Source organism: Plectropomus leopardus, chromosome 8, assembly GCF_026936395.1.
Source record: "Plectropomus leopardus strain MGB_pleo_1.0 chromosome 8, ASM2693639v1, whole genome shotgun sequence".
Taxonomy (NCBI): Eukaryota; Metazoa; Chordata; class Actinopteri; order Perciformes; family Serranidae; genus Plectropomus; species Plectropomus leopardus.
In genome coordinates this window covers 516,001-528,330 of record NC_142183.1, presented here as the reverse complement: position 1 = coordinate 528,330, position 12,330 = coordinate 516,001, and the positions used below count along the sequence as shown (strand labels likewise).

General features: G+C 39.4%; 1 protein-coding gene across 5 annotated transcripts in view; it reads right to left on the bottom strand.

Moving 5' to 3' along the window:
* The window catches only part of ccdc69 (coiled-coil domain containing 69), a 40,720-nt gene that overhangs the window by 7,908 nt on the left and 20,482 nt on the right, over nucleotides 1-12,330 (bottom strand). For 2 of the 5 annotated variants that reach the window (XR_006106157.2, XR_006106156.2), the window contains exons 3-9: nucleotides 11,180-11,349; nucleotides 10,053-10,140; nucleotides 9,514-9,587; nucleotides 9,021-9,122; nucleotides 8,682-8,801; nucleotides 6,944-7,041; nucleotides 5,314-5,556 (exon numbers count right to left, since the gene is read on the bottom strand). Coding sequence is in view for 3 of the 5 variants with exons in the window: in XM_042493952.2 (XP_042349886.2) it covers nucleotides 5,388-5,556; nucleotides 6,944-7,041; nucleotides 8,682-8,801; nucleotides 9,021-9,122; nucleotides 9,514-9,587; nucleotides 10,053-10,140; nucleotides 11,180-11,349 (821 nt within the window). In the remaining 2 variants the exon portion in view is untranslated. Of the gene's footprint in view, nucleotides 1-25; nucleotides 5,557-6,943; nucleotides 7,042-8,681; nucleotides 8,802-9,020; nucleotides 9,123-9,513; nucleotides 9,588-10,052; nucleotides 10,141-11,179; nucleotides 11,350-12,330 lie in introns of those variants that run through there. The other 3 variants (XM_042493952.2, XM_042493953.2, XM_088080705.1) reach the window with 2 other exon arrangements.

The window sequence follows — 12,330 nt, the reverse complement described above, 5'->3', positions numbered from 1 at the left end:
TGCAGGCAAAAAGAACAGCAGTTAGTTTTAGCTGTAGCTTTTTATTAAAGCCAAAAAACAAAAGGAAAACAAACTGCTGCATTTAAATGCAACCAAGAAAAGGTGAGAGAACTTTTTACACTGGCGCCAAAAAAACTGAAAACTATACAACATGGAAAAAAAATCTCTCTTACACAAACTCCTGGTAAAATACTGGTCAAAGTGCTAGTGCATAAGGAGAAAGAGTTGTCAAAACACTGACAAATTTGTTTTTTTGGCAATACAAATGTCACATTTCATGAATCCATTATTAACAAAAGAGAAAAAAACTAACGTGGTAATGTTTTCATGTCTTTAAAAAGTAAGACAGTTTTTCTGACAGTTATCAAGCTTTGATTTATACAGTGATGATGGTTTTGTGATTGATTATTGAGTAGCTCTCGACGTAAATGAAACATTATGGAAACCTCGATGATAGTAAACATAGCTGATTGAGGGACAGGTCACACCGCCATTTTAAATCAATTCAACTCAATTCGATTTAAACGTGGAGATGAAAATCTCCACACGGATATTTCAGTTTTAAAATGCGTGGCGTTGCTCCGATGCTAACCGTGAAACAGAAACAGACCGTGCCAACTACAAACAGAGACAAAATGGCTGCAGCCATCATTTCAGCTGAGTCATCTCGTACATGCCGGTAGCTTCGCATTAAGTCATAAAGGAGTTGTCTGTTTAAACTGGTCGTCTGCTTAGTGACCAAGCTAACGAATTATCTTGCTAACGCTTAGCAAAGGTTAGCTAAACCCAGCTAGCTTTGTGAGCATTTTGTCTTGCTAGTGCCAGAATGTAACCCCATAACCAGCACACAAGTTGCCGCTTTGTTAGCGAACCATTGTGAAACGAGTTGTCCGTTTATACAGATCATCTGTTTTGTGACTACCTAGCTAGCAAGACACCTGGCTAACTGTTGGCAACCCAGCTAACTCACCGGCTCACTACCATATAATTCGTTAGCTAACCAGCCACAGGAGCCTGCCAGCTAACCACCCCAAGAAATACAGCGTCACCAAACCCATCACCAGCTTCGCAACACGTGCATGAATTTCGCTCAGGTACTTTCAGGTGTGACCAGGAACCGAATGTCTACGGCCACATTAGCAGCTTAAAGAGGATTTTAACAGTGAATACACAACTAAAACCCAAACTGTTAGATGGGTGAATAACTTTAAATGAACTGTAATTGTCAAGTTTTTACCACTAAACACAATACTCAACTTGAGCTGTGACTCAGCTGAAATTTTCACAGAATGCTAACGTGCTAACGGTAACGTGTCATAAGCTATTAATTTACCAAATACTGTTGACATGGTGATGTTGAGCACGTCACATTTAATGTTTCGCCTCGTTAACATGCTGGCTGGTAATAATGTAAATTTTTGGATCTTTTTAAACTTTAAATTGTATATCTGAATTTGAACAGTCGAATTTCATCAACCTTTCTTTTCTTTTTTACATTGTGAAACATACATTTTTGGATCTGAATTTAAGAACATTTGGGGAAAAAATATCAAATGTTGCTTTTGAAATAGCAAAAAAAACCCCATTAATTTAAAGAGGTGAATTCAAAACAAATACATTCAGATATATAGTTTTCAAAATATTTAAACTAATTTAGAGGTGTGTAAATTTCAGTATGTGTTCAGTGGCTGTTAAAGTTCACGTCTCTTATTTGTTTTCTTCAATGTGCGAGCAAAAGCATGCTATCAAGCATATTACTAACTAATGGATATTTACATTGTGGTATTTAACCTTTAATGTTTTGCTGTCACCATCCTAACAATTAGCATGTAACATGCTTCCACTGAAGATGGTAATGTGATATTTCAGCAAGTTAGAATTCGACCAAAAAGAAACAGGGTATTATAAACTCAGTGTAGTTTGCTTTTTCAGCTCCTGAACACAGTATATTGTACAACGCTGAAAGTGGTGTCTTCCCTCAGCAGCAACAATTCCTCTACCTTAAAATGTGTCAGCTGACTCAAAAACATCAATTTGTGATAAAGCTGTGACACAAAGGAGTAACCTAAAAGCACAGCACAGGTTAATAAAAACAGTAAAAGCAAACTGACTACAATAGGACGACAAATCATCAGCATCATGTTAAACAGAAAGAAAAATCACAGCTGATAAAAGTTGCTGAGGGAGTGTTACAGTTTGGCTGTTTCGTTTATTGATAGGTTCTTAATTTACAGGATTTCAATACTTTAAGGACGTCCGGGTATGAAGATTACATTTATTATGACTATTTAGAGTAAGTTTAGAGTCCTAGTTTGCAATCAGTGGGAAACGTGAGAGGAATCTCTAAGAATCACTTAAGGCCGTGTTTTTATTGTGAAAATCTCTAAGACGACACCTTATAGTCGTTGTATCAACCTCCAGCTGATGCTTGCGGCGTTAAAAGTAAAAGCCTTTGTGGGAACTTTTAACAGCCTGCTGTTAGGGGATTTTAAGACTGTCGCAATTAAAGACCACGAAAAATCAAGTGTACTTTTGGGCACGTTTTACTTAAGTTATTCTTGGATGAACCCTTAGTACCTCAAGCACCAGAAGTCCAAGTAAAATTTTATTTTGTTTAAGTTGGCTCACAAAATAAACTCGAGTGTTTCTTGAAGCTGTTTGACTTCAGTCAGTTTGTCGGAAAACTGGATCGGCAGCATTCTCCGCTCCCTCTTAACTACCATTTAAGTACAAGACACTTCAGCTCTGTTCCCCCTTTAACACCAACATGGAACCCGTTCTGTTCCAGGTCCCGCACCTAATTTTGAACCGGTCAGAACATTTTGACCAAGAAGAAATTGGTTCAGAACCAAAAAAGTTGGATTTCAGCTAGAACCAAAAGACAGCAGGTTTTTCTTGATCTGCAGTGCCAGTCATGATGATACCAGTTGGCATGTCATATTCTACGGTTTGGAAAGAGACAATGGAGAAGGCGACGATGGAGACGTCAAGTAATTGTCATTAATAGTTGCTTTGTGGTTGTTTGGGGGTAAAACCAAATATCGTTAAAAAAAGAAGTTTGCAGGTAGTCACCGTTATCTGCAATTTTGCGTCTACAGTTTGATTCCTTTGTGCAACACTCTCCAATGATGACACATCCCTGATTATAATGGCTCCCATCGAAACTGGTGGAAATGTAGGCTGGTTAATTAGACAGCACCACGGTTTCAAGAGTCCTGAATGAAACTTGTTCAAGAACCACCACTTTGGTGGAAAAGGTGTATCTGTGGAGCTGCCTGGTGTCCGGCAGCAGAAGATTTCATCAGATGGGAACTGACTGATGTGATTTTGTTGACTTTCCCAGAGAAAACAGAGACGCCGTGTTTCTTCCATGGAGTAGACACGGTAACGCTCGTGGTGTCGGTGTGGAGTGACGAGTGGTCGCCGTCGTCCAGTTTGAGCCCTCAGAGTTTTGAGGTAAATTGTATCAGAAGATCCAGCTTTTGTCGGTGCGATCAGTCATTGTGTGAGTCTCAGGCACTTTAGCGGGCAGGTAGATCACAGAATAGCGAGGTGCTGGGGTCCGCTCACACCAGCATTTTTAAAACAGCTAAATGATTGACTGTTATTCATGGATTTGTTCACAGAGAAGACTATGTAACAGTAAAGGTCAGTTCTCATGTAGAGCTCAACTTGAGCGAATCTCAATGAACTCCGACATGTAAAGTTGCTCTGTTGACCGAGAGTCAGAAAGTCTGAAGAAAATATATATACTTTTTTTTTAAAAAACGCACTCACACACAAGGAAGCACTAAAACTCTTTTAGGGGACGATCACACTGAGACGCAAGTGGCCACTCCAAAAACACCTTGAAAGCGCATCTGGAAAATGTGCACCGAAAAAAACACCAGAAAAATGTGCCCTACAGGCGTGCTTTACCACAGGAATACAATGGTTTTGTTTGCGACGCATTTCCAGGGACACACCTCGGTGCGATCGGCCCCTCGGTTCTGTTGCACCATCCACTCTACTCACTAAATAATGCTGAAAAAGTTATGGTCTGCCAAAAGCCGATGGTACAAAAAACATCTCCCAAATAAAATAAAACTATTCTCTAGTTTGTGCACACCAAAACCTTTGTGTGTGTTGCAGTGTGCTTTAACACAAACTCAAATCAAAGACCTAAGTTCTACGCTGGGCAACGCGAATGACGTGGCGTCTTTGCGTTCATTGCACAAGTTGAAATTTTTCAACTTGAGTGAGAAATTTGCGTGCCACTGTGTCACGAAAGCGTTTTAGCTTTGAGAGCGATTCTCCTGAAGTTACTGAGATTCAGAAGCGAAGGACAGAAAGTGTCGCTGTCTGTGGTCACCTGGAGCTACACTCAACGTCAAGACTTTACAGAGACCGAAAAACTCTCAAAGTGATTTCGGAAAGTGAGCGAAGTCGTAACGTTACGTGTAAGCTATTTTGTTGATTTGCTTCTTAGCAAAATGCTCTGAAGAATTTACAATGGTCTTTTATTGTGGAAAGCAAACAACAGAAGTATGATAACTAATAAAGAGTGTTGCTGTCTTGGTTCATACTGCCTCTGTGTTTACATCCAGCTATCGGCTGTGCAAACCACGTAGCTGCTTTCCCCAGTGAGAGAGCTCCCACAACCATTAGCACACATGTTCACGGCGAATATTCCTGAGCGGCAACACACTCAAGTGGCTGTAAACGTGCGTAATGCAATTCAAATTTTTTGCGTCTCGTTCGGGGTTCACACACCAAATTGGGTTAGGGGTTAGGGTTAGGTGTAGCTTCAGGAACCAGAAGCAGGACAATACTGTTGTAGTCTTGTAGCGGGTCTGTCACTGGCGAGCTAGCATTTTAAAACTACGTTCGAAGGGTTTGCTGTGACCAAGCTCGTAGGTTGGTGCCACACTGATCCGTCCATGTTTGCTTGTTTTATAACTGACAGAAAAAAGGAGGTTTTAACCGTCAAAATGTACAAAAATCTGTCAGTAAACGCGTGCTCCCCATTTAAAAGAATGAAAATGAAAAGCAGGAGATCACTGTGGCCGAGCTGATTCTCCGGGAGGTCTGAGGTCCAAACTGTTGTCTGGCTCAGTACGCTGATGTCGACCTGTGGCTCCAGAACTGTTGGAAGCTCTTGTTGTTCGGCTCAGCTGCAGACGAGCGGCAGAACATTAACCGGTGGAGCTGCGGTTAAAATGTGAATCCTTCGGTCTTGAAATGAAGCAGACAGAATCCACCTCAAAACCCTGAAAGTCAGAGCTGCAGACCAGCAGCTGCGGCCCAGTTTGAGTTTAACGCCCAGTTACTGACCTGAAAAACCGGGCCGGCTGTGACCGTTAGACGTCTGATCTCTATCTACGCTGAGGATCCGTGTGATCACGTGATCATCTGGGTGCGATCTCCTGCACCATGGCGGGCAGGTGGATGGTCGGACACGAGTCTCTGTGTCGCAGCTTGAACATCAGCTGCTCTTTTTCCTGAGAGAGTTTCTGGTTTATGACCGCCTGTCTCTCCAGCGCCACCTTCAGGTCCTGCTGCTCCTTCGATAACTGCCTGAGAGGACAGAAGACAGAAGACAGACGGGGTTCACTGCTGGGAAGGACAAACAGGAATGCGTTTACGCTCAAGAACTGAAGTTAAACTTCGGGGATATTTTTACATTCTGATGATAATAATCATCGTTCAAGCTGCATATTTTCAGTTTGCAGTCTATAAAGGTTCCCAACGTCTCTATGACAAGCTGTAGAAGGCTGCAGGCTGTAACAGGTTAATTCAACATCTCTCTGTTGACTGCACAGCACGGCCAGACTCTAATAAATGCCTCCGCTCACCGCGCAAGGTGCAGTTTAAACCTACATCTTAATAAATTAAATTATAATAATAATAAACAGGGTTCACGCATTTTACTAATTTGGGCCACTTTTAAAGATCATACATTCTCAGAAAAACAAACGACGCAACAAATATGGACTATTTAATAGATTTAAAAATACATATTATTTTAAAAATAATGAATTCAGAACAGGATTATAACGGAGTATTTAAATATACTTAAATCTCGTCCCGCTGCCCACAGACACTGATACATATCAAAATATCTGCTTATTTTGGATTTGTATCACCTCAACTTATTTTGGCTTTTTGATGGTTAAACAACAAGTTTCCTTTCAGAAGAGACCAGAAACAGAACTTCAAAACAAAATGAATTCATTAACCTCTTCATGACGACCCAAAATCCCCCCAATAAACAAACTAAGATATTTGGCAGATCTGTTTTCAAACAGTTTGTTGTTTTTAAAGAATCGTATCTCTACACTCAGGTGCCACTTTATCAGGTACACTGGCCTCACACTAATGCAGTCTACTCTGACACCAGTGCACCCTGTCACTATCATTGTTTATATATATATATATATATATATATATATATATATATATATATATATAATACCTACCCAGGATATTCATACTGTTATTCTCCATGTGCCATTTGTCTTCATGTATTGTATTACTGTTGCTATATTTTAAGAGTAATCTTCAGAGTCATTTTGAATGCTTTTGAAGTTTTAGATCAGAGTTAAGCTGCAGGATGAAATTTATATTTGTAAACTTGTGTGTCTTTTGCTTTGAACAGCTTCTCAGGATGTCCCAGTTCACACACGGCTAACTGTACTTGAAATCACGTTTTCATTTTTTATCGACTGAATGAATGAATGAATCCTTCCTACACGAAGGTTACATCCGTTTTTGTCACGGGTAACGAATAAACTGAGCGTATAACAAATTGGTATTGGACAAAAATATTCATTAATTTGAAAGCCTCTTTATGATTATTCTGCCCGTTATTTTATTTTGAAAACGATGATGATGTAAATGGTCCAGCAGGTGGCGCCACCTTCGTGTGGGGAGAGCAGCTGTTAGTGAGGAAGAGGAGACGTACTGAATGAGGGTCTGACAGTTTTCGGTGCGGACCCTCAGATCCTCGTTCTGCTGCAGGATGTTCACGATCTGATCCTCCAACGCCAGATTCTTCTCCACCTGAAGACCACCGAGAAGGCAGCGACAACACGAGAGACAAGGAGGCGGCAAGAGAAGATAAAAGCTACAATACATATCTTAAAGATGTATTTAAATACTTGTTTTTAACCCTTAAGGGTCCGCTTCAACATTACACACATTCATATCGCTCTGCACACAAAATGGGCTTCTAAATCAGGATAAAAAAATATTATATATTAATATGATTTTCTACTTTTTATTGAGTTTATTTTTAATCCTAAACATAAATATCAAACGTGTCAACTTTCAGAATTTTAACCCTCTAAATGACATGTTTTTTTCATGATGCCACCATGTTTTTAGATGAGAAAAAAAAGAATTATGTTCGACATAATACACGCAAGTAGTTTTTTTTTTTATTATGACAGCCTGGAATATGTCAATGATTAGCAGCAACATTTATTTTTATTCTTTTTATTTTGTGCAGTGTGAAATACTCACACTCACACTGCTCTGCACACAAAATGGGCTTTTTTTTAAATCAAGCTTGTCACTGTGTGTTTTTAGATGAAAACAAACAAAAAAATAATAATATATATATATATATATATATATATATATATATATATATATATATATATAGTTTTAATATTTTACATGCAAGATGGTACCCATAAATCATATAATGCATGTTTTTAAATTTTCAAATTATCATAAAATAAAGAATGAAAAGCGCGTAAAATGTAACAAACAGTCCCTGAGGGTTAAAAACACAAAGTAAAAAGATGAAATGTGTATCAGGCATGGACTCCTCCAATTTAAAGTCCTGCACAGACTCCACCTATCAAACAGCAGGCTGGCCAAAATGTTTCCAGGAACCAGTGAAAACTGTCCTAGGTGTAAATGTGACCCAGGCACCCTTAGCCATATGTTTTGGAGCTGCCCAAGGCTAAAAAACTTTTGGGAAGGGGTTTTTGACACAATCACTACAGTGTGGGAATTAACAATTCAACCGAACCCTGTCACAGCCTTATTTGGTGTGGTGCCACTAGACTGTAGGATTTCAGCCACCCATGTCACAGCAGTGGCCTTCGCCACACTTCTGGCACGGCGGACTATCCTGCTAAAATGGAAAAAGTCGGTACCCCCTTCTCATAGGCGATGGGTGATGGACATGGTGGCTCATCTCAAAGTGGAACAACTGAGATATATAACTCAAGGCTCGGAAAGAAAATTCAAAAAGCTTTGGCAACCGTTCCTACTATATGTTGAGAAACTCCCTGTTGAATAAATGATTACAATGGCCCTGTGATTTTTTTTTTTTTTTTAAGTTATTACTATTTTTATTTGTTGACTTATTTGTCGTTTTTTTGTGCAGCTGATTTGCATTGTTTGTGTAGTTATTTTTACTTTTCTTTGTTGGAATGTCTGTTTATTTTGTCTATTGTCATTAACGCCAATATTTGTGGGTCAATCTAATTTTGTTTCTTTTCATTTTCATTATTATATTTTTTAATGGATTTTATGGTGTGTGTGCAAAGCACTGGAGTAGATGTTCTTGAGTTTCTAGATGTTTTCATGCTGTGTGTACAGCTATTTATGTGTTAAGTAAAATCCAATAAAAACATTCACATATAAAAAGATGAAATGATTGAACGTCGGCCTGTTGGTTTTCCTACCAGAGCGTCCATCTGCTGCAGCTTCCTGCTCTGATCCTGCACGCGCTCGCTCTTCATCTCAATCACAAACACCAGAGACTCCTGCTCAGACTCCCAGAATGCACCTGGGCTGCCGTGGGCCTGAGGAGTACCGAGTTACAGAGAACGCCATGAGAAATGCGGCGACACCGACGTGCAGCTGACACATCGACGCCTCCTCACCTCGCAGACGCCTGACCGGCTCTGCAGCAGATTGTTCACTTTTTGACAGTCGGTGTTAAATTCAGAATAAAAAAAAAAATCACTTCAAAATTCAGATTTAATTTTAAAAATGTTGCATACGCGTCAGTCTGCACACACCTGAATATTTCTCTGCAGGTCTTTCTTAAACGTGGAGTCCTGGACTCTCTGTCTGAGCTCGTTATAAACCTGCAGATCTGCCGTCAGCTGCTCCACTTCTCCCTGCAGCCACAACATGACACAACACAAACAAATAAAGGTTTATTCAGAACAGGACAGCACAAATTAATAAATACACGAGGTATAAAAATGCCAGAATTAGCCAGGAGGCTGTTTTTCACCGAGTCATCGGTCGAGGTTTTACTCAGTCTGCCTAAATACAACAGAGCCAAAAAAAACTACAAAGAAATAAGTCACACAGTTTAAAAGACGTCCTTAAAAAACGTCAGCAAGAGAAAAAAAAATAACAAAAACTTAACTAAAAAAAAGAGCAAGACGTGCAATTTAAAGATGGAAAATAATATATCAAATATTATTATCATTATTAAGAAATATTAATGTTACTGCAAAGTTACTGACATCTGAATCTGAATTTTATTTTTTTGTTTTTTACCTTGAGGACGTTCTCGGCAGCCTGAAACTTTTCTGTCTGTTGAGTTTTCTCCTGTTCGTGTTTCTTCTGCAGCTCTGCAAACAAAAAAACATCCTCACAACGTCACGTACAAACACAAACCTCTGCGCTCCTGTTCGCCGCATTCATTTGGTCTTTTGAGCACCTTAAATTGTCCTTTGTTCTCCTTTAATCACCACAAACTCTGCTGTACATTTTATTTCACATTTGTCAATTTAACATAACATGAAGCTGCCAGGAACCCAAAATACAAGACCGGCGTCTATAAAAACGTGATATCAACTCAGAATATTAGTAAAGAACGGTTCAAAGTTCAGATTATTTGCATGTAAAGTGAGTGATTTTGTTCCTTTTTTCTTTTTTTGTAGCACAGAGAACCGCTGGCTGAGAAACTCTCATTTCAAACCTGAAAGATAAACTCTTGGATTTGGAAAGGATTCATCTTGAATCTTTCATCTTTTTTATCCATAAAAGTACGTGGTTATACTCGTGAAACTCTTCATGTGTCTGCAGTTTGTTACCTTCCACGTTCCTCTCGTGTTCTTCAGTCGCTGTTTGACTTTTTTGTTCATGCAGGACGTTCAGATCAGCCGTCGTCTCCGTTTTCACCTGAAAAGTCGCATCAGAGAGAGACAAAGTGACGGATCCTCAGGAGGAAATGATGATAAAACACACAAAACAACGTCTGTGAAAAAATTCAAAAGTTCATCAAGACACCAGCGCTCACACACTTTTTACCCAGAAATTTCCAGGACTTTTCCAGGACCTTGAGACAGATTTTTAAGACCACACATTCTCTGAAATGATCATTGATACTCCCTATTGACTCTTTTTTATTACCACATTATAGCTTTTTAAAATATATATTTAAAAAATAATGATTCAGATCAGGATAAATATTTAAATAAAACTACGGGACTGTTTGTTATTTATGAGAGGGGAGGGGGTGGTGCAGAAGAGGGAGAGGGAGGGAGGCACGTCGATTAAATTTGTAAGAAACTGCTGATTTTCTATTTCAAAAATATATATTTATTTTTTTCCTTGCTAATTTGAAGATCTTTTTTCTTGACATTTTTGGGGGGGGTTTTAAAGAAAACAATGTCTGACAATTTATTTTTCTTTAAAAAATGTTAACTGAAAAAAACTGGCACCATTTATCGCAGCCACAAACTGTAAAAGCAGAAATGATCATTTGCAAATTTGCAGCAGTTCTTGAACACAGGTTTGTGAAACAAAATTCAATGACTTTTCCCAAATTTTTCTGGGTATGTTTAGTTTTCCGAGACTTTTCTAGGCCTGGAAATTGCTGTTTGCAAATGTCATGATTTTTCCAGGATTTCCATGACCGTATGAACCCTCAGAGGCAGAAACCGGAGACGTGTGTGTTCACAGCTGCTGTGTGAATCTCGTCTATGAATAAACTCTCTGAGTCTGAGATCTCGGAGCCAGAGACGTCACGTGACCGTGACATCGCGTCCACTCAGAGCGCTTCCTCTGCTGCTGGCTGTGCGACCACCTGGACCTGGAGCACGCACGGACCTCCCGCGCCGAGGCCGGTTTGACATGGTTCATTTACACCTCTGTGTCCGCTCTGTTTCCTCGTAAAGATCAATAAAGTTCGACGGATCCTGAAGGATGACCTCCTCACCTTGTCGAGGATGCTCAGGACGAGGGCGCACACCTCCTCGTCGGCGTGGCGTCTCAGAAGCTCCGCCCTCTCCGGGTTCCCATTGGCCTCCTTTAAAATCCTCAGCTGCCACTCAAAGCGCTCGAGCTGCTTCTGCAGACAGACGTCCGGCTCGCAGGACGCACGTTTACCTGCAGACACACACGAGGCCACAGCGGAGCATTTAAAAACACACACACACACACACACACACACACACTCTACTAGTTTACAGTCATTTCATTTACTTTAATCTTCTTACTTTGTCTTATTTCTCGGTTTAAGTTAACTTCCCCGGGCTCCCTGCGTTGTTTAGGACTCATTTTTAAGTAACTTTACGTGTTTATCTGCATATATTGTTAATTATTTGTCATTTATAATCCTTTGCAGCCCCTCAGACACTCTGCTGCTGCCTTTTTTTAATCTTATTTTATTCAAATGCATCATATTGGATTTCTTGGCCGATTTGCTAACAACTCATTCGACTGATATCGATAATTATTTTTTTTAGAAAATTATTCACCTTCTTTCCCAGATTCCTCTGACTCAATACGCCTCTTTTTCTGTATTCCTATAACCCGATTTATGTTTATTTTTCTATGTATTTTCATTTATTTACTTATTTATTTTAGTGACTGTTTATCTGTTTGGTAAATTTTTGTCAATTATATTCTTCACACATGTTTATCTTCAAATATTGTTTTGTTACCTGAGCTGTAACATTTACTGATGTTGTGTACATATACTCTTTAATTTAAAAAAGGAGTACCTGAGTACTTTGGATCGGGATTAAGATGACGCTGAATTTAAAACATCAGACGAGACTTAAGATAAAAAGAAACTGGTTCCTGTGTATTTGTATTTGTAAAGATCAATGTTGCGGAGAAGAAGTAAAACGTAGCATTAAAACAAAGACTAAAGAGAAGTACAAATACCTCAAATTCACACAAAAGTACTTGAGTTTGTGTTTTTCACTCTTCAGCAGCCGAAGAGTTAAAAACAAACCACAGATAAACGTTCAGGAAATGTTTCTGACTGATGTAAGTTTAACCTGTCAATTACATCATCAACATGTTGAGAGAGAGACACACACACACACACACACACACACACACACACACACACACACACAC